A 23,151-nucleotide genomic window follows, 5' to 3' on the forward strand; every position below is an offset into this window, starting at 1 on the left:
TTGAACTTGCCGTATAAATCAAAATCCACTTTCGCTGTATGGGAAAGAGCAATGCATTCTGCCTGTGTTTCACAGAAGAATGACATGGGTTTGGAAAGACACGAGGGTCCGTAAATGACTTTTGGGTGAACTATTCCCATAATGGGGTCATCTTTCTGATTTGTCGGATGTCTGTCTTCACACTCTCACACCTTAAAACTGAAGGTAAAGTACATGCACACCCATGCAAAACAAACATACTCAACTAGCGAGTAGAAGACTGAAGCGAATTAATTCTAGTTTATGGGTGGACAGGAGAGATTATAGAGGCAGAAAATCGTACACCTGCGTTATCTTACACTTGCGTCCATTCACTGCCCACTCTTTTCCCATTCCCTGTTGGATCTGTAAAACAATGGCAGATCTATTTGTGGGGAGAATATGAGTGAAAGTATTCACACCTGCAATTTGTTTCATTGGCAACTCCCACCCACCTGTGCTGGACTAAAGGTGCGGTCACACTACACTTTGTGTTCCATTCACTTCCATTCATGCTCATGTGAGCACGGGAGAGCGGGAACACAAGCATATTGTATACAGTATGTAGAAGTTCAAGTTTGGTGAACTCTGAGTGGCAAATTCGTATAGCAAAAAGACATTTGACAAATTGAGGATCTAAACGTCACGGATTGACGTCTTGGCTCAATACAAAGACTCCAAACTTCAAAGCGGCATGGTTTGCATTGTTGCAGGAAAGTGGAACTTACCATTTTGAATGTGTTGTATTATTATTAATTATATATACAAAAATAAGAATTGTTTTGAGTTCTGAAACTTACAGTATGTTTCCATAGTACAATGACCTCTTACATGTGAAAAGATGTCATGACCCCTTTAAGGCTGTGACTCCATATTCCTATCGCACTCATTTATATCGTTTCCCTCTCTTTTCCCTTGATCAATTCTCCATGCTAATGTCTTTCCTCAAGTCTCACTCTTTCCATTCAGGTCTCCTCCCAAACCTCAGTTTTTCCCTAATCAGCTGCTATCAGGAAGATATATGTGAAAAGGCTCAGACTGCCTTTAAAATTTACTAAGGAAAAGGGAAGCCCAGGCTGATTTTCAGAGTTGGTGGTTAATAATGTACATTGAAGTGGTGTTTAATTCTGTTCATTAGATGAAGCGTGCATCTGGTAAGAATTAAGGCTGTTTTTGAAGAATTCCATGTCGTTAATTTCTGACATTGGTTTAGTAAGGTGGACTGCTTTGTTTTGGCTGGTACTGAGGTGTATTTATTGCAGTTAAGAGTGTCTTCTTTCATACAGTATGAGGGTGTTTCTTCATCTGTGGGCACTCTTGGCCCTGTGGACACTTCGAAAACTCTCACTAGATTATTTAATTTGTCTACTGACAATGTCCAATGCATCACAGAAGAATTCTGTAATTTTTGTCATTTTTTTCTGGTAGTCATGGACATTTCCACCACAATGTAGTTTCCACCACATCTCAAGTTCTGTATTGTTTAATAGCATTCTGAAGTGAAAATGACAATTTGAATATTTTGAAATAAAATAACTGATTCCTTTGTCATGCTTATTCATTTTATGTACTAACACAATGAATGCATAATTTGACTAAGCTTGATTGGAAATTATTAAAAATTGTTAATAAAATTGTGTTTTGTTCAAGTTATATTTATCTACCTTTATTTTTCTTGTTCTCTTTTCTGACACTGTTGTCTCCTTGGTAACCAAGCAACCATGTAACATTTGAAAAACTATGTGGCAACATTTTTAAGTCTTAATTTTTGTAAAAATTAGGGCTGTCAATTTAACGTGTTAATTTAGTATATATTTAGTACTAAAATTAATTATATATATATATATATATATATATATATATATATATATATATATATATATATATATATATATATATATATATATATAAAACTCAATTAATCATGCCCCCGACCTGTATATACATTCCAAATAAGAATGTTCCTTCCATCAGAGCAGTTCCAGCTTGATGTACTAACTTGATGCAGCAGGGGGCAGTCAGTGCTCCAGCTCTACAAGCAACAGGCCTCGTCAATCCAATGAGCAGGCAGGCACTTTTGCGCACAAAGATAGCTGGACTGAGCTGGGATCTAGAGATGCATTTTTTTTAAAGTTTCAAACCACGTTCAGTTTGACAGAGTGTCCTAAAAACACAGTGCTTATGACTAGAGGTGCTGAAAACTAGTGCGACGCAATGCAACCAAAGTGAGTGGCTACAAAATCCTGTCAGTCAAATGAGTACATGGACCAAAAATTTAAAATAGAGCAGAGGGATGCAGGCTAATAGTAGGGTTAAGTTCATTGATATGGAAATGAAACAAACAGTATTTTGACTTTTAAAAACACTTTTTGGATTGTCAAAATGCTTTACTTGTCTGTTGCCACAATATACTGTATATGATGTTATCTACAGTGTTGGGTGTAATCCATTACTAAGTAAATAATTACTGTAATTAAATAAATTTTTCATTTAAAAAAGTAAAGTAATGGATTACTCTTAATTTTTTCAGTAATTTAATTATTTACTTCTGTTGTAATTGTGTTAAATACTGTATATTCTATAGAACAATTCTGTATAAAACAATAGTGAATTTAAAATGTAAATTAAACATCTAATGTTAAAATGTATGATTTCTAATTTAATGTAGCCCCCTTAAATTCTTTGGCCAGTTCATGAATAATTTATTTGATTTTATATGATTTATTTGAAAGAGTTAAAAGAACAATTTCATGTCTATCCTTGCATTTTTCATCTGGTCGAGGATGATACGGGTTTTAGAAAGTTATTAGTAATAAGTAATGCAATTACTTTTCAGACAGAGCAATTAGTACAGTAATCTAATTACACTTTAGAAGATGTAATTAGTAGTTAGTAATTAATTACTTTTTAAGAGTAACTTACCCAACACTGGTTATCTATTTGAATTGTCTGAAATGTGATATTTATTATATATTATATTTATAATTATTACATTCTAAACCATCTTTATTTAGTGGGACTTTGCGGTAAATATTGACATGCGATTAATTCAATTAATTAATCAGCTCATCTTTTAATTCATTTAATATAATGTAATCAATTGAGAGCTCTAATATTTATACAAATCTTAAAAAAAAAAAAAAAAAAAAAAAAGTAAACGGTCTTTGTTAAGATTATCATACTTTTAAACATTTCATAATTTGTATTTGTATAATGGCCTTTCATTGTTTAGTATTAAAAGTCTGGATCTGGTAAAGTCAAAGCATTGTAAAACTATAAAATTGAGAAAGAACAGACATTTGTTTCCTGGTTAAATAAAGGTTACTACTATAAATAAAATTTATTTAAAAATTAGCAAAAATAAAGAATGAAGGCTGTTTAAAAAAACAAAACATATATATATATATATATATATATATATATATATATATATATATATATATATATATATATATATATATATATATATCTACACATACATACATTACTTACATACATATATACAGTTGTGCTCAGAAGTTTGCATACCCTTGGAGAATTGGTAATATATGTACCATTTTTAAAGAAAACATGAGTGAGTAGGCAAAACACATTTCTTTTATTTCTTAAGGGATTCATATTAAACTGTAGGTTCTAACAGAATGGCACAATCATAAAACAAAACATGGCAACAAAGAAAAAAATGAAATGACCCCTGTTCAAAAGTCTGCATACAATTAGTTCTTAATACTGTGTATTGCCCCCTTTAGCATCAATGACAGCGTGCAGTCTTTTGTAATAGTTGTCTATGAGTCCCCAAATTCTTGCAGGTGGTATAGCTGCTCATTCGTCTTGGCAAAATGCCTCCAGGTCATGCAAAGTCTTTGGTCATCTTGCATGAACCGCACGTTTGAGATCTCCCCAGAGTGGCTCGATGATATTAAGGTCAGGAGACTGTGATGGCCACTCCAGAACCTTCACCTTTTTCTGCTGTAACCACTGGAGGGTCAACTTGGCCTTGTGCTTAGGGTCATTGTTGTGCTGGAAAGTCCAAGAGCGTCCCATGCGCAGTTTTCATGCAGAAGAATGCAAACTGTCTGCCAGTATTTTCTGATAACATGCTGCATTCATCTTGCCATCAATTTTCACAAGACTCCCCATGCCTTTAGAGCTCAACCCCCCCACCCCAAAAATAAATATCAGTGAGCCACCACCATGCTTCACAGTGGGGATGGTATTCTTTTCACTATAGGCCTTGTTGACCCCTCTCCAAACATAGCGCTTATGGTTGTGACCATAAAGCTCAATTTTGGTCTCGTCACTCCAAATTACAGAAGCTGTGAGGCGTGTCAAGGTGTTGTCAGGCATATTGTAACTGGGCTTTTTTGTGGCATTGTTCCAGTAAAGGCTTCTTTCTGGCAACTCGACCATGCAGCTAATTTTTGTTCAAGTATCGTCGTATTGTGCTCCTTGAAACAACCACGCCGTCTTTTTCCAGAGCAGCCTGTATTTCTCCTGTGGTTACCTGTGGGTTTTTCTTTGTATCCCGAACAATTCTACTGGCAGTTGTGGCTGAAATCTGTCTTGGTCTACCTGACCTTGGCTTGGTATCAAGAGATCCCCAAATTTTCCACTTCTTAATAAGTGATTGAACAGTACTGACTGGCATTTTCAAGGCTTTGGATATCTTTTTATATCCTTTTCCATCTTTATAAAGTTCTATTACCTTGTTACGCAGGTCTTTTGACAGTTCTTTTCTGCTTCCCATGGCTCAGTATCTAGCCTGCTCAGTGCATCCACGTGAGAGCTAACAAACTCATTGACTATTTATACACAGACACTAATTGCAATTTAAAAAGCCACAGGTGTGGGATGATGCATGATTTTTGCATGATCAGTCATATCTTCAAAATCAATGCCAAAATTTCACAATTTCTGCCAGGTATGCAAACTTTTGAGCACAACTGAGATATATATATTACACTGATCAGCCACAACATTAAAACCACCTGCCTAATATTGTGTAGGTCCCCCTCGTGTCGCCAAATCTGCGCCAACCCGCATCTCAGAATAGCATTCTGAGATGCTATTCTTCTCACCCCAATTGTACAGAGCGGTTATCTGAGTTACCATAGAATTTCAGTTTGAACCAGTTTGGCCATTCTCTGTTGACCTCTCTCATCAATAAGGTGTTTCCATCAACAGAACTGCCACTCACTGGATGTTTTTTATTTTTGGCACCATTCAGAGTAAATTCTAGAGACTGTTGTGCGTGAAAATCCCAGGAGATCTGCAGTTCCAGAAATACTTAAACCAGCCCATCTGGCACCAACAAGCATCCATGCGATTATTTAATCAGCCAATCGTGTGGCAGCAGTGTAGTGCATAAAATCATGCAGATACGGGTCAGGAGCTTCAGTTAATGTTCACGTCAACCATCAGAATGGGGAAAAAATTTGATCTCAGTGATTTGGACCATAGCGTAATTGTTGGTGCCAGATGGGCTGGTTTGAGTACTTCTGTAACTGCTGATCTCCTTGTTGATGAGAGAGGTCAACAGAGAATGGCCAGACTGGTTAGAACTGACAAAGTCTACGGTAACTCAGATAACCATTCTGTACAATTGGGGTGAGAAGAATAGAATCTCAGAATGCTATTCTGAGATGCGGGTTGGCGCTATTTTGGTGGCACAAGGGGGACCTACACAATATTAGGCAGGTGGTTTTAATGTTGTGGCTGATTGGTGTGTGTGTGTGTGTGTGTGTGTATGTGTGTATGTGTGTGTGTATGTATGTGTATATATATATATATATATATATATATATATATATATATATATATATATATATGAATACACACACACACCCAATGGACATAAAAGTTCCTGTGGTTGAATAAACACCTATTTTATATTCATTTTTTGAGTCTTGAATGTTATTTTAAGAATTACTTTACCCATAAGTAATTTATTGCTTTATTTCCAGTCTGAAAGTAATGGTGAATGCCTGTGGGTTGAGAACCGAGAAGCCATAGACAGGCTGCGGATAAAAGGCAGATATTTCCTTGGTTTCCTGTGTGAGTTAGGTCACATTAGGAGTCCCTGTGCGGCTCTACAGACTTGCACTCAGACACACACAAAATCACACATGCAGTACACAGGGATATGGTCACCTGATGCTTTAATGGTCAAACTTTCCAAACACACAAACATCTTCCCAGAGAATTTAGGTAGATTTTTATACATGCACTCAATTATATAAACACATACTCATTTTTAAACATTATCTTTTTTTTTCTTTTTTTTATGGCATTGAGGTTATTTACAGTCACGTATTACAGAGAAACAAATTTGAGAAAGAACAGACATTGGAGTGTCAAAGATTAAGATTCCTAAAAGAACAGTTCACCCAAAAATGAGAATTATTTATCCATTCTGCCTAAATTTTCCTTTTTTGTTCCACAAAAAATTAAGTAACACTGGTATGGAACAACACTAGGGTGGGTAAATTGACAGATGAACCACAGTGTTTCCCTTTATTATCACATTTCAAGCCATTACTACTGGACAACCAGGCTGTTTTCATTACTACTGCCCCCCCCCCCCCCCCCCCCCCACACACACACACACACATTGATTGAAGAAGTCAATGCAGATGACAGAAGTTTCATTTTTGGATGAACTATCCCTATAAGGATAACCAGCTAGCATGGGTTCACTTGAAGAAAATTTTAAATAATCAGAGAACTGGATGATTTGTGTTCAAATTTGATAGGGCACATCAATTACATTGTAATGAGAGGAAGACATGCCATTATTATCACCAGTAGCTTTTGAGGTTTGGAATATAGGACAATGTAGTGTTGTTGAAAAAAGGGCTTCAAACACCAATGCTCTCCACAGTCTGTTAAGGCCAGCCACACGCTGTGTGTGTTTTTGCTGTGGGCTAATGGAGCGTGAAGCTGAGCCATGTGGCACAGACATCGTGTCGTATCGAGATAATACACACACAGACATGTACCCTGGGGAGAAACAATTAATCAAATCTACCACGCAAGAATTGCAGGGTGAAGTAGCACAATAGTTACATCTCTCTCAAAAAGAAAACAGGGTCAAATAAAGTGACCAGTTATGAGCCAAGTATCTAAATCAGACCCTTCCACATGCAGAGTTTTAAATAGCATGGCTGATGCAAAGCATTGCAATCATGACACTGAATTGTAGCTTGAGAATACCATACCAAGCCCAAGGGGGCACCTTACTGTCTTCTGTAGCATTTTTAGTTGGACAACCACAACAAGGGCAAATGTTAGTTTGACGTGTGTGTGTGTGTGTGTGCCTCAACTATATTAGGGTTCAAATATCTGTGACTCTCATTTAATACAAAGTTTTAATTTTAGCAAATTATGTTATCAGCATAACAATTTGTGTAAAAAGTTGAAATTAAAGGTGTACAGGAATTTCCGAATGACAATCTCTGACCTTTTGTACAAAGAACTCAACGCAACATCAATGTAAAAAATGTGCTTAGTGACCTAGAAATAGTGCAGAATCTGAAATATTTGCTCTTCGTTTTGTCATTTTTTTTTTTTTTTTTCTCAAAATACTACAACTTTCCAGGTTTTAATGAAAAATCACATACAGTATTTTCAGTGTGGTCTCAGACTTTTGGTCCCCACTATGAACAGATATTTCATGTTAGACACCTAAAAGTATTTGGACATGATTCCCACTGTCGCACTCTGCAAGTGATTTGGTTTTTGAGATGTTGTATTTCTTAAGCATCAGTGGTAGACTAGTAAATCAGACCATTAATCCAGTTAGCTTGTCTGGAGACTGCCCTCTTTAATCTAGATGTTGTCCCCCTTTATACCAGCTTGTCAATCAATTTAATTGTCGTCTCTTGTTGTCTTGCTTCCCGCTTTGTCTAATGTCTCCTATGTCTCTTTGAAATTGTCTTGTACATTGTCTAATAAAAATATCAATACATGTAATGAATGGTAGCAAATGGGTCATTTTTTTTTTTACTTTTTTTTTTTTTTTTTTAATTTTTATATAGATGGACCCACAAAATAGTCCTTTTCAGTTAAGACTAAGGTTGATTGTTTGTCTCCTGCAGGTCAGACCCCGCTGCGTGAGGCTTATTCTATGTCCTGTATCGCCAATGGCAGTTCCAGCACCCGTAAATCTCACAGAGACGGCTCCACAGTTTCTGTAGCCAGGAAAGAGACACTGTCCTCTGCAGCCAAGAGGTACAAACTACCCAAATATGCAAATGATTTAGACAAGTTTAACCATTTAAACATCTGCATCCATTCTAACTTTGTCATAAATGAAGCCATTGTCACCTTAAATAACCCTATCATCTTTAGACTGTTGTATTGTGCCTATTTAAAGCCACATTTTGTTCTTATTGGAAACAATTTGTTAAAAGCCAGCCATAAAGTTTGAACTACTTTCAAAATCACATAATAAAGTTGTTATTATCACTGTTATTACATTTTTGCAATGCCAACATAACATTATTGTCTTTTCAGGATTTGGGTTGTTTTGTCCTGCCTGGAAAAAAAATGTGCTACATATCTTTTAATATTTATAATTGTGGTAGCACTCACTGATAGAATATGATACCCACCTTTTTAACAAATATGTTTTGGTGGTGTACAAATACATTGTTTGCTATTTCCTGTCAAAATGTGTCAGTGCCTACAGAGTGAAACTGTATGGTTCTGGAAGTAAAAATTACATTCATTTTCTCCATAGATAATTAGTATTTTAGCAATTATGTATAAACTTTTCAAGACAGACCTACCATAAGCTCCAAAGTTGTTAAGTGAGTCAAGTCAGTGTGATTTACACTTAAAAAAAAAAATAAATAAAAAAATAAAAAATGTTATGGGAAATTACAGTGCAGAACTACATTACCCATAATCCCTCAAGAGCAATCCACCAATCAGAGAATTTGCTGTTACCACGGAGATGAAAATCACACCAAACAAGCCTACTAGTGACCGCCCAATCCCATGAAGAATTGACATAAATCGAGCCAGTCTCACTATACTCTTAAAACTACTTATGTAATTGTATATAGTTTAATATTTTGCTATAAAATTTAAATATATTGTACTTTATAATTAAAATTAATGACTTGTAGTCAATAGTTTTATATGATATTGTCATTTTTTTATTGGTTTACATCATTCACAAAACAACATGAGATGAGTTGTTCATGTTCTCCAAAAAATGTTTATTACACACTTTTGGACATTTCCCTTTTTGTTTCAGAACACTTTTTGCTTAGAACCAAATGTTGTTGTGTTTTGCTTCATCTTGGAGCTGGTTAGTTTGGTTCAAGGATTAAACTATACAGTATATTTAACAATAATAAAAAAAAAATTCTATGGAGAAAATGAAAGAAAATATCAGATAATCTGAGCTAATCTGGGACGTCCATCTTTCTCAAAGACTTTTAAAGCGTGCTGTCTTCATTTTATTTATTTATTTATTTATTTTTTGTTCTACGCCATATAAAAGAGATATTGTGTTTATATGAATAATGTGTGGTGTTCTTTTAGCCTGAAGAAATATATTCAAGTTTACCCATAAATGTACATTTTAAATGTCTTTAACATTTTATACCTCAATATTGAGCCCCTCCGCTCCCCTAATGTGCATCAAGTCTTCCTCTGTTGACGTGCATGTTGTTTTTGCAGTGGTGGTGAGCGGAAAAAAGACAAGCCTCAGATGGAGGGGATCAAGGAGAAAGAAGAGCCGCCACAGGCTAACGATAAACCCCCCTCAACACCCAGCACCCCTCAGGCACCGTCCCCTTCCAGCAACCCCCCCTCCCCTCACCCCCCACCACCCCAAAGACAGACCTCGGAGAACAAGGGGTCAGCCTCAGCCAAAAGGTTCCTCCCAACAGCCATGCAGTTTTTGGCAACATCACCGTTTTGGCTATCAGCTTGCAGTGGTTTCGCAATGTATTGACTAAGAGCCAAGGGGCAGGGCAGGCACACTTCCTCAATTAATATTAAGCTCAATCGGCTTGTTGGAGAAACAAATTCTGCACAGAACCGATCACCAGTGAACACCCCCAGGTGCATGCCAGTTACAAATATGGTGTGATTTACTGCGGTGTCATGCTGGCGTATGTCAGAGTACGGCAGCAGTTTTTAGAGCCAGGCACCTCAGTTGCTCTCCACCAATTGCGCAAACTAAAAGCTTGACGTGAAAAGACTTACTGACATCACAGCTTAATGCTCGTTGGCTTATAACTTCAAAAAATCTTGTTCTCAGTTTTAAAATGTTAGTCGGTTAGTCCATAGTCCTTCATATAGTTTTTTAAATGTCTGTGACTTGTGTTTAAATCTTCACAAAACTCTGATAGGATGATTTCTGTATAGGTTTTTTCACATTTCTCAAGTTTTTTTTTTTTTTTTTTTTTTACTAAAAATGGATGAAAGATACAGCTTTTTGGGAATTAAATAATAGGAATACAGTGACCACTCATTATTGACCTGATACAATATGTCTAATGGCAACACATTGGATTTAACAGCTACAGCAAACGGCTGGATTTCTAGTAAATAATGCCTTAAATCTTTCAATCTTATTTCTTTAGAAAACGTAGAATGCATCAGATATGTTGTTTGGTCCACTTTTATAGTGCTTTTTGTGTGGGGGTGGGGGTGTGTGTGTGTGTGTGTGTGTGTGTCTTTTTGGAGCTTAATGGGTCCAGTCCTCATTTACTTTCATTAAATGGAAAAGGTCAATCTTGACAGAATTAAATTTTTGAAGTGAAATTATTTCTATTATGAATTATTATGTAAACAAATCCTTGCTTGCCTCCCGCGTTACCATCATATTAGACCCTACCAGGCCCGAACGATACCGTCAGATTTTAAGCCCGAACCCAAAATTGCTTACTATCTAATTTCTTCTCCTAGCAATTACTGTTGCAATAGGCTATATTTTATGTAAGCATATAGGCAACATTTGTATTTCATTACAGTACTGAAACGGTAAACATACATAGTTTTAACAAGGCACGGCAGCCCCTTGGTACACTAGAGCAGAAAGGGAAAAAATCATTGACTTACCATTTATTTAATGAAACTTCACTTGGTGCAGAACAATCTGGAATAATATGAAACAATGCAACAGTCCCCTCTATGCAGCCTGAACTTGTTTAGAATGTTGAATCTTTGTGACAACTGCGCTAAAAACAATCTAGATGCAGAGCAAAGAATGAAACAGAGCGCAGGTGTCTCAACATGCGTTTTTGACAATTTTAAGTTCTTTTTAACTTGACATGGTGTTTAAAATATGCTGGTCCTGTGCAAGACGCTGAAGAAAAAGCGAGATGCGGTGCAAATGTCAAAGACATTGTCCAGCATGTATTTAAACAATGGGAAAACAGAACAGACGCCCGCAAGATCACATACGGTGTGAACGGCCCCTAACTTCTCCGTTCGCGTTCGTCTGTGAGTTAGAGCGTGTGCGCGAATAAATTTCGGTAAGCATGTTTATTTTTTCATTAATTACAAACCCCGAACCTGACCCGAACCCAAAGTCCTACTTGAAAAACTGACCCGAACCTGGTCCGAATCCCGTCGGGTTCCATCGGGCCCCAGTCACATTGCAAACCTCTAGTTCAGACCCTTGGTGCTTGACTAACAAAACAAAATAATTGGGCTAACACATTAGCCCACGCATGCTACAATACCATTAACTGACCTTCTAGTCTGTACTTAATAACCCCAAAACTATCCTACTGAGTTATTCAAATTAGCCAAGCAAGCTATCCCATCCTATTAGCTAAAGAGATGTGGAAAACCAAGCTTGACCTTAATGCCATTTCATGGTCCGATCCATGTTTGTTAGACAGCACAAGGAGCAGATTATTAGCCGGGGTCTGGCCACAGTATTAACATGGCATAGGCTGAATAGGAAATTGACAATTTGTAAATGCATAAAGAGCAGCAGAAATGTGACTGACCACTGGGCAAAATATTGTATTAGTCATATTATCTAGTGACAGATGAATTTGCAAAAAAAAAAAAAAAATACCATAGAGTTTGATTGGATGATTGCCCCTTTACCTCAACAAAGCATGGCAAGCATTTGCTCCTCCATTTTAAGTTAAGTCTATTTAATTTACCATCCAAACTGTAGACAATTACATGGTTAGTTAAATTTTAATATTTGCATTTAGCATATTTTGGTTAGAAAAAGCATCTGCAAAATGTCTTGTGTGAATGGAGACGGGGACAGTAAGGGTTTCACTTACACTAGCACAAGACTTTGGACATGCACAGTTTTTGCATGCCTCACTAGTGTCAGCTGTTGAGGGTGTTGTGGTTAGTACAGTGTGTTTTTGAAAAGTTTCCTCAGAAAGAACTGAAAAGGCAATTGCAGGTAGACCGCTTGCTAAAATGATGGAGAACCCCCACAAAAGGACTGTTGGTACTATCTTTGCAGAATCAATAAATAAATAGTTTAGACTAGCCTAAGGTGGTTAGCTGGTCTCCCAGCCCCCGAGACTAGCTTTATGCTTTTTTGCTTTTTTTTTTCCTTCTCCTCAGCAGGGTTGGTACAGTGATGGTAATAGATGGTAATATCCTGCTACTTCGATATATAGTATATATGGTACTGAATGATTAATATATTCATATACAGTTTTATTTATAAGACACCTTTCCTCAAAAACAATCATACATTTCTATTCTGGTCCAGGATGATTCATACTGGTTTGTGCTGCTTTAATGCTGGTCTAGTTGGTTTTCCAAGTCTTGCTGGTTAAGCTTGTTTGGAATCTTGGTGGGTCTACCAACACCAATGCATCCCATCCTGGGCACCAACATCCAAAACACAGTATATGTTGTCGAGCAGCTATGCTGGCCTTTTCAGCAGGGACTATAAGGCCAGAAACATACATAAACATGCATTCTTTAAACTTCAGTACTCAAGGGGTTGATGTAGTTACCTTCAAATGTCTGTGCCATTAAACTGTGTTTTTTTTTTTCTAGTAAGTTGCTATCAATATATTGACTTTGCCTTACCTACTCAGCAATATTCTCTTCAAACTGTTGCTCCGATATGACAGTAGTTGACTTGAAAGAGAAAACTCACCGTAGAAACAGACCATTCACACTCACAATGTCAACTGTAGCATCCCTTGTGGCAATGTTGAGAATTCAACTTGTACTTGCATTGTGTTTATCTCACATATTTTAGGAATTTACATCATTAAACCTATATCCCTTACAAGTGATCCCATATATAAAACCCAAGACAATTTTTCATATGTGGAAGTGTGTCTGCTCTGCCCCGGGGCACTATCCGTTCCCTCCCTGCTGTCTCACTTCCCTGTTCGCGAGGTTGGAGGTACTATGCAACTGCTCTGACTTACAGCCTTTGTGTGTATGCATTTGTACATTTTCGGATCACTCCTACTCAGACGTTCCTCTTTAGGGGCATGTTTTCTGCTGAGTCCTAAGTTGGGGGTTTAGTGTGGTGGAAACAGCTCAGGGCTAGTTACTAGTAACTGGAAGATTGTTGGTCCAAGGCCCGAGAAGAATCAAGAAGCAAGCCATGATCACAATTATGCACTTGAGCAAGGCACTTAACCCCAGGTTATATTTTTTATATACCTAGTAAATGGTGGCATAGTAGGGGTGGTCCTGGAAATCAAGTTTATTTTTGTACTGTTAACATTTCTTCTTGCGAACAGCTTTGTGTCAGGATTACACCTTTTTTTTTCTCTTTTTAAATCTCAAACATGTTTCTCAAACATGTAGATTACATCTACCTCCATGTTCTTTTTCTTTAGCTTTGCTGTGTGGCATCTGTTTCCTGAAACTCTCTCATGCAACTCACCAAAGGACTGGGTTTTAAGTTCTCAGATCTCCTGTGTGTACTAAACATTGATTGGTTTATGCTTTATCTGATGTGCCTTGCCTGGCATAATGTACTGTATATGCATGGATCTTTTACCTGAGAGACTGTGTACCCAAACTGTGACTTGTACTACTAAGGGGTGGCATTGCTTGTTTTCTGGCTTACATTTTTAAATTAACCAAAGAGGAGTGGTAATTTGTGTTTGGAGGATATGGGTAGAATTAGTTAGCCTTTGCAGTTCTAGCAAAGTAAACTCTATAATTGATGGCCAAAAGCAGTTTTTGTTTTTCAACTAAGAGGGAATATTAGAGCTAGATCAGTGATTCTCTAAAACAATTAGCCATGAGACACTGCTCATTACAGTGATTTTACCACAGTTGCCCAAAAATGAAAATTCTCTTATCATCTACTCACCCTCGTGCTATCCCAGAGGTCTGACTTTCTTCTGTGGAACACAAAAAAGATTTTTAGAAGAATATTTAATTTCTGTAGGTCCATATAATGCAAGTGAACGGTGACCAGAACTCAGAAGGTTCTAAAAGGAAATAAAGGCAGCATAAAAGTAATCCATGTGACTCCATATATTTTGAAATGATATGATAGGTGTGGGTGAGACATAGATCAATATTAATTCCTTTTATGATTTGAACATAAATATTTATCTGTTTCTCACCCAGCCCTTTTATATTACTTCAGAAGTCATGGATTTAACCACTGGAGTCATATGGATTACTTTTATGCTGCCTTTATGTCCCTTTTGGACTTTCAAAGCTCTGGTCACCATTCACTTGCATTGTGAGCACCAACAGAGCTGAAATATTATTTTAAAAATCTTTGTTTGTGTTTTGCAGAAGATAGAAAGTCATACACATCTGGGATGGCATGAGGGTGAGTAAATGATCAGAACATTTTCATTTTTGGGTGAACAATCCTTTTAAGAGGTGCTCTTCACTACCATCCAAACTGTAGACAATTACATGGATAGTTAAATTTTAATATTTGCATTTAGCATAGTTTTTTTTCCCCCTGCTGTCCACAACCCTATCAGAACAGACCTATCAGTGAAAACCACTGATATACTGTAGATTTACAGATTGTTCACCTCCAAGCTCACAATACCTCTCCTCTAAACTTAACCCTAAACTTTACCGTCTCCCCTAGACTTGTTTTCAGCCTCTCTGCTCTGGCTTCCTTTCTAAAAACGGAGTACGTCTCGGTTACCTACATAACCTTGGTTCCCTGAGATGAAGGGAACGAGACATTGCATGCTAACACATATTGGAGTGTCCTTCCACATGACCTAGTTGAAACCTCTCTACAATACGGCTTGCGTGTCTTTACCAGCGGCTTGCCGGCGACATTTGGCGGCGCTGAGGCAGCTGATGTGGGGTTTTTAGCCGGGCGCTGGACCGAGACTTAGCGGGAGATGAAGAGCTGTGCCTCTCACACAAGGAACACTTACGGAACGAGATCTTTAAAAAGACGCGAACACGTAATATACAATTGCTTTATAAGGATACACAACACCTGCCAAAGTGCTGCAGCGAATCGGGATGCTGAAGCAGCCCGTTCACCAGCGAAGCATCAAGCGGCGAGGCAGAGTGATGTTCGGCGGAACACTGCATGGGAGCGGAGAGTCTTCTTGTTGCCATGAAGATTCCGCCCGCTGACTCAAGTAGTCAACGGCGAAGCAGTAGAGGGCTTCTAGATGAGAGATGAGTTGTTGTCTTGAATGAAGAAAATTCTGAGGAATGGTGCTTGTTCACCTGCTTTTATAGCGGACAGCTTCGCGCCTAAAAGGGCGGGGCTCAAGCACCATTGCCATTATCAGAATATTGGCGTTATTGTAGAGAGGTTTCAACTAGGTTGTGTGGAAGGACACTCCCATATCCGTTAGCACGCAATGTCAAGTGTACTGAGCCATAAGGGAACTTACATGTTTTGCTTGTGTAATTTCTTGTCACCAGCAGGGGTAGCAGTGCAAAGCGCGGTGGAGGAATGGAACGTTCTCAGAGCAGTACATGGGACAGTGGGGATGAGAACAGGAATAAGCTGGTGAAAGCAGCCTCCACCTCCAAACTTCTGGCCAAAGTGGCGAAGAATGCCGAGAAGTAAGTGCAAAGCTCCTTCTGTCCCTTTTGTTCTATAATACCCACATAAGTCCACTTAAGTCATCCAAATGAAGAAACAAAAAAAATATTACAGCAGTTACATCCTGTCCTAACAAAATGTGATGCCTTAAAATTGCTACATTACCTCAGCCAACGGTGTAAGTTTTGGGGCAGGGCTACATTTTTGTCTGACCAATTGAAGATGTTGGGGGGGGGGGGGGGGACTCACTTTTGGTGTTGTTTTATCAATATTTGGATGTTTTTTTCTTTATATCCTCTTTAGACACAGAGATCCAGTCATAAGCCAAGGTAAAGTCTCATTTTGCCTTTTATACTGTATGTCCTTTAATGTTTCAGCATCATTTTTTTCCTTATGTGTTCCCTTTTCCTGTATTTCAAAGGTGCAATCAAAACTGATATGCCAAAAATGCCTTGTGCAATATATAAACTGTTAAATCTTAGTGAAAATCACATTTAATTTGCAATGTAAAATCTTCCGGAACATTTAAGCTTGGACCATGTTTCCAAGTGTTGAAACTTGTGTTTCATAAGTGCAAATAAAACAGGAGCGAGCATGATGCCACCTCTTATTAGTTGGCCTTGCACCAGGGTAAGATTAGCAATGACACTGAAAAATATTCTTCACATCGGGCTCATGCCAGTGGTCACGGGCCAAGCATGCCATGGAAAGACCTTATCTTGGGGCTGGATTTAGCCCTGGGCTGAGCAACACTTGCAAGTCAATTTAATCTTGGCAAAGATACATGCAACTACATTCCTGTGCCTTGTGGTTCCTCACTTGTTCCTTCAAACCTTTTTAATTATCACGCCCATCTTGAAACTGTTGACAGTCCTCTGTCATCATTGTTAAACCAATAGAGCTGAGCCTTGTCTGTTATTCCGTGTGTGTTTGTTGAGAGATTATTATTTCTGTCCCATAACCAGCTAAAATGTCAACCCGAGAAAAAAACAGTCAAGGTAAGGCCTTCCTCTCTGCAGGGCCCAAACCCGCCGAAAATGCGTTTACCCCTCCTTACCTGCTTCAGGCTGGACTATAAGCATCTCTTGCTTTAATTCCACTTTAATTCTCTGAATAACATGCTGATCAATCTGAAAGATCAATGATCGATCAATCACCTCTTCTGCTTTTTCTTCTATCTCTCTCTCTTTCTGCCACTTTGTTCCTTAAAATGGTAAATACAGTTTCAGTCCATTCCTCCCTGGAGGAATCAATCATTAGTTAGTCTCCATAGGGGTACAAATATGTTCCTAAAACAAGGGTACTAATATGAAAAAAATACTGTATTACAGTTGCATTATTTATCTTTATTTTAAATATCTTTATTAAATCTTTGTAATCCTAAAATAGACTATATTATATTAAGACACACTTGGCATACACACAGAGTACTTTTTTAAAAGAATGAATACTCTTAAGGAAGTAAACATCAGAATTTGGTGCTGCAGATTTGTATCGAGTTAAACTGCTTTTAATGGTTGTCTTCAGTCGAGACCGCAAATATTGTTCAGCAATAAACACTATTTTACACTATTAATGTTTTGTATCTGAAGATGGCATTCTTTTCATAACACTGGAGATGAGAGAAAACCCGAAATCTCTTTACCACCCTGATGTTTCTGCTTTACCCTTCTTTTCTTTATTAAATCACAGCTGAGTTTGGGCATCATCATCATCGCTCTAGCCTTTGCACTGTGCTTGACGCTTCAGGTTTTTTTTGTTTGCTTGGGTATTTGAGCTCAGAGCATGTAAGCTTTACTGACTCCTTCAACAGCTTCTGGGTTCTAACAAAATTAAGCTCTATAGGCAGCATTTGTGGCGTACTGTTGATTAACACAGACCATCATTTGAACTTGTTCCTCAGAAAAGCAAAAATCTCTGTTATGGCAACGCACATACAATAGAAGTAAATGGGGGATCTAAAAGCAGAAAAGCCAAAATTATAATTGTGTTGCAGCACGTACTTTAAATGAATTTTTCTGTAAAAAACGAATTATTATTTGAGCTGTAAACAAGTGGAAAATGTCCTTTTTGTGGGTGGAAAAGGATATACTGCATATACTGTAGGTAGATGAACTTCTGGTTTTGCGTTACTGGCGTAGATTCTGTGAGTTGGCTCCATGTATACAGTCTCTTTCTGGCATTCTTGGGTGTATCATGTGAAAGTTGCTGGGTTTACTTGCTTTACATGGTCATGATATTGAAGTTTGATTATTGTAACTTCATTGAAAGTGCCTTGCTTGTTACTGTGATTTTTGCTTCGTTCTTTTTTTTTTTTTTTTTTTTTAAACTGTGGAACCGTTTCGAAAAGTATGCCACAAATGCATGTAATTCACAGTAACCAATAAAGGCCTTGTTTTAGATATACTAATGTTTTGTACACTGGCTTACCAGCTGAGGCATACTACAACTGTTAATGAATTAATTTCTTCATCAGAACAAAAGGTACCACTCGCTTTCTGACCTTTCACCTTTGATCTCTCCACAGAGGGAGATTATATCAAAATGTTCATGCGAGGACGACCCATCACAATGTTCATTCCATCAGATGTGGAGAATTACGATGATGTCCGCACCGAACTTCCACCAGAGAGACTCAAGCTGGAGTGGGTGTATCCTTTCTAACATACTGTGCCTCGGCACATTGTAATAGTATGTCTGCATTTTTAAATATGTTTTATTTAAATAGCACATTTCCATGCTTTACATAGGCATAATAAAGAAAATGAGAAAAGTCTCAAATAATTTAAGAACATAGACATTAATTAGAAATAAATTATTATAAAATGTATTACAATTAATCATAAGGGGAAAATATATAATATTTACTAAAATATTATATACAAAATTAAATTACAATGCAACATATCGATAAAGAAATTACAAAGAAAATTCTAAAATTAATTTCCTTTTTTTTTCAATTAAAAATGTCCATTTAAATTATTATGCTTAAAATGTCATTTGTAATGAAAGATTTTGTATTTAAGTTATTTTAAGTTTATATTAAGCTATTTTAAGATAATTTAGCTTTTTCATTTTGTCTTGCCTGTTTTCTCCTTGACTCAGTCATGCAGATATGGTTACAGGGGACGCGACTGCCGTGCAAATGTGTACTTGCTCCCTACTGGGGAGATTGTATATTTCATCGCCTCTGTGGTCGTGCTCTTTAACTATGAGGAGCGGACACAGCGCCACTACTTGGGACACACTGACTGTGTCAAATGGTGAGAATCATTTCAGATGTACGCCCTGCTCATTCTCACAAAGGCCATCTGAGCTGTGCTCTCCCTAAACAGGCTTATGCCTGTGGCTAGAGAATGAAAATGACAGGACATGTCCTCTGTGAGCCCTGCACAAAACCAAATGAGCTGGTGTGATAATAGAGGCTTAAGAGTAAGCACACAGTCACCACAGTGTAAAAAAAAAATACAAAAATATCCAGTTAAATTTACTGTGCAAAAATGGCAGCTGTGGTTGCCAGAAATTCTCTTAAAAACAAAATATGGTGACTTTGCTTCAGGTTTGTCATTAGCTATGTTTTCATTCAAGCTGCGAATTTGATTTATGCGAAAAATCCTAATATTGCAAAAACAATGTGCGAATTAAGCCACGTTTCCATCTCATGTGTTCAAAAGTACAAAATCGTCACTTCCGGAGAAATTGTAGCCACTGTGACTCTTTTAGTAATAAAATACTTGTGGTTTAGAACACACATACAAAACACTCTAAAGAACTTGGCTCATGTCTGGGAGCAACAGCACGTCACACAGTTCTGGGAACACTTTGTGTGTGCGTTCCGCCATCCTAACATCTTTACCGTTCGGATATATAATATATTTTTCAAGGAACCAGAGCAGCATTTCAGATGCGATGACTGGTCCACTGGTTAGTCCAGTTATGAACGAGTTATTCAGTCACATGACTTTTTTTTTTTTTAATGCACATCTTGTATTCCTAATAAATTTAATAGGTGTTTATTCTGTAAATGTGTTTCCATTATAATTTATATGCATTTATTCTTATCGAATAAAAAAGTAATACACCTCAAGTGAGCGTATACATTTTTGATGTGTATTTTAGAGATTTTATTCGCATCTTGAGGTTTCCATCCAGCAGTTGTTATATGACTAATTACTTTGGACACCCAGGTATACTGGTATCTGTATGATAACTGTATCATTAACTGATAAAATGTTTAATGAAACAACCACACCATCTTTTTCCAGAGCAGCCTGTATTTCTCATGAGGTTACCTGTGGGTTTTTCTTTTTATCCCGAACAATTCTTCTTGCAGTTGTGGCTGAAATCTTTCTTGGTCTACCTGACCTTGGCTTTGTATCAAGAGATCCCCAAATTTTCCACTTCTTAATAAGTGGTTGAACAGTACTGACTGGCATTTTCAAGGCTTTGGATATCTTTTTATATCCTTTTCCATCTTTATAAAGTTCCATTACCTTGTTACGCAGGTCTTTTGACAGTTCTTTTCTGCTCCCCATGGCTCAGTATCTAGCCTGCTCAGTGCATCCACGTGAGAGCTAACAAACTCATTGACTACTTATACACAGACACTAATTGCAATTTAAAAAGCCACAGGTGTGGGAAATTAACCTTTAATTGCCATTTAAACCTGTGTGTGTCACCTTGTGTGTCTGTAACAAGGCCAAACATTCAAGGGTATGTAAACTTTTGATCAGGGCCATTTGGGTGATTTCTGTTATCATTATGATTTAAAAAGGAGCCAAACAACTATGTGATAATAAATGGCTTCGTATGATCACTATCCTTAAATAAAAGACAGTTTTTTTTTTTGCATGATCAGTCATATATTTTCAAAATCAATGCCAAAATTTCACAATTTCTGCCAGGGTATGCAAACTTTTATGCACAACTGTATATTGATATTTACCATAATAATACATACATATAAATTAGAAGGCCACATGATGACTTAAACGTCATCAGAAATGGCACAATGTTACCCACACAAAGACAACAACATCAGGGTAAAACACATGATTCTAAAATAATCCCTTAAACAATAACTCAAAAACATAAAATGTAACATAAAACAACATAATGTGCATAACTGATTTCAAAATAATGAGAAGAATATCTATTGAAATCAAATCAAATTGTACCCTTCTCACAGGGGCTTCTTTGAACATATTTTTACTGTTTTAGGCCCTTTTATAGGCCTTTTTAAGGCCTTGAGTGCATTATTGCTTTTGGAAAATGGTAACTACATAATAACAACATTAATGACATGTTTTCTATTAAAACATTATTTTACTATGCAAATTCAGTAAGTGGCATCATTCCACTAGAAGATATAATTTCTGTCTCTATGGGTGCTGCATAGTAATATGGTGTTTTGCATCACAGCTGTTCATATTTTGTGTATTTATCATGGATGGACCGCTGACCAATCAGCATCTATGATCTAGATATTCATTATAATTTATTTTTCAAATTGTTAAACACATGGATCAGAAAAGGTGTACTGTCACATCAAGCGTAAATAACAGACTGGTTGCCTTATCTTTATTTGTCTCTTGTAGTCTTGCTGTTCACCCAGATAAAATCCGCATTGCCACAGGACAGATTGCAGGAGTGGATAAGGATGGCAGGGTGAGTTTTACTAATATAACTTGTATGTGAGATGACACAAACCTGTGTTTGTTTTAATTCAGTGAACAGAAGGTATTTTACTTTTTTTTTTTTTTTTTTTAATCTCTCCTCTGGCCATGGCAAATTATCTATTACATTTTTGGTTGATTAATTTTCTGTTTTCTGAGGTGTAGCAATTAGTAACAGGCTACAACATTGATAGTCTTATAACTACAGTAAATTGGAGTTACAAGTGGCTCATAGACTGCAATTAACAATTATGTTACTGCTTTTTGACCTTTCAGTACAAGTTTATTTGATCATGCCATTTACTCAATTATTAGGAAGCATTTAAGGTTTAAAGAGCACCTATTATGGTTTTTAAACGTGCCTAATTTTGTTTTAAAGGTCTCATACAATAGATTTACATGCATCCAAGGTCAAAAAACACTTTAATTTGCTCATAATTTTAATTGCAGCATTACCTTTTTTTCCCAGTGTCAAAAACGACTCGTTCAATGATCCGTTCTAAAGGATTCATTCTAAACTCCTCCTTTCAGAGAGCCTACTCTGCTCTGATTGGTCAGATGTCCCAGTCTGTTGTGATTGGTCTACCGCTTAGTGTAGTGTTTGAGGGCGGGTCAAAGCTGTTCGTGAGCAGCCAGTGAAGACCAGAGGCGGGTTTTTTGTTACCAAATTACGTAGGTTAGTACAGGAAGTAAGTCTGGAATTACTAACGACTTGTTTCAGGTGTTCAGAATCGGTTCTTTCTTTTGGGAGTCAATAACTCCATTTGTCGTGCACTTTGATTTTTGAAACTTTACAGACCTTTTTACATTCACAAACAGCTATATAACACACTACATGAAAGGTAATATTTGAAAAACCATAATAGTTGCTCTTAATGTTTTTTTTTTTTTTTTTTTCTCTTGTATTCAGGGACCTGTTAAACCACTTTATTTTCAAACACTGTGCATCTTTGGCTTTTGATATGCAAAACAATAGATTAGAACCAAGAATAACTGGCTAGATTCTATTCTGCTTTGACAAAAGAACAGTGTGTCTTAAAAGTGCAAGATCAAACATACAGTATTTAGCTTGAATTTATTATTATTATTTTTTTTTTTTTTTAACTTTCACTTTCAATCACTGTAAAACAAAACTTGAATCGGTAACACTTACTTTTGTTTGCATATGTTTACATAAGTGGATACATAATAATTATAATAATAACAAACAACATTTACTTATTTTGTGGAGTGATTACACCTGTTACAATAACGTGCACTGTAACATAAAGAGTTAATCTTTGATCATAAGATAACAAAGCTACAATATGTTTAGCAATAAAAAAATGACATCAGAAGGAATGTAATGCATCTATTTTTACATTTTGTTTTCTGATAATACTTGTTTTAGATATGTGTTATTTTTCTACAATGTTGCGTGTTGAACTTTATCCTTATAACTATTTTGTGTATTTTTTAAAAAGTTTTTCTGGAAATTGCCTGTAAAAA

General features: G+C 36.8%; 1 protein-coding gene across 8 annotated transcripts in view; it reads left to right on the plus strand.

The window, feature by feature from the left end:
- Positions 1 to 23,151, plus strand: part of LOC127413695 (echinoderm microtubule-associated protein-like 4) — a 125,995-nt gene that overhangs the window by 72,979 nt on the left and 29,865 nt on the right. For 4 of the 8 annotated variants that reach the window (XM_051651032.1, XM_051651035.1, XM_051651036.1 and 1 more), the window contains 8 exons: positions 8,115 to 8,247; positions 9,709 to 9,906; positions 15,865 to 16,008; positions 16,292 to 16,317; positions 16,954 to 16,986; positions 18,516 to 18,639; positions 19,102 to 19,251; positions 21,586 to 21,655. In XM_051651032.1, the coding sequence (XP_051506992.1) occupies positions 8,115 to 8,247; positions 9,709 to 9,906; positions 15,865 to 16,008; positions 16,292 to 16,317; positions 16,954 to 16,986; positions 18,516 to 18,639; positions 19,102 to 19,251; positions 21,586 to 21,655 (878 nt within the window). Of the gene's footprint in view, positions 1 to 8,114; positions 8,248 to 9,708; positions 9,907 to 13,568; positions 13,633 to 15,864; positions 16,009 to 16,291; positions 16,318 to 16,953; positions 16,987 to 18,515; positions 18,640 to 19,101; positions 19,252 to 21,585; positions 21,656 to 23,151 lie in introns of those variants that run through there. The other 4 variants (XM_051651031.1, XM_051651034.1, XM_051651037.1 and 1 more) reach the window with 4 other exon arrangements.

This window comes from Myxocyprinus asiaticus, chromosome 23 (assembly GCF_019703515.2).
Source record: "Myxocyprinus asiaticus isolate MX2 ecotype Aquarium Trade chromosome 23, UBuf_Myxa_2, whole genome shotgun sequence".
Taxonomy (NCBI): domain Eukaryota; kingdom Metazoa; phylum Chordata; class Actinopteri; order Cypriniformes; family Catostomidae; genus Myxocyprinus; species Myxocyprinus asiaticus.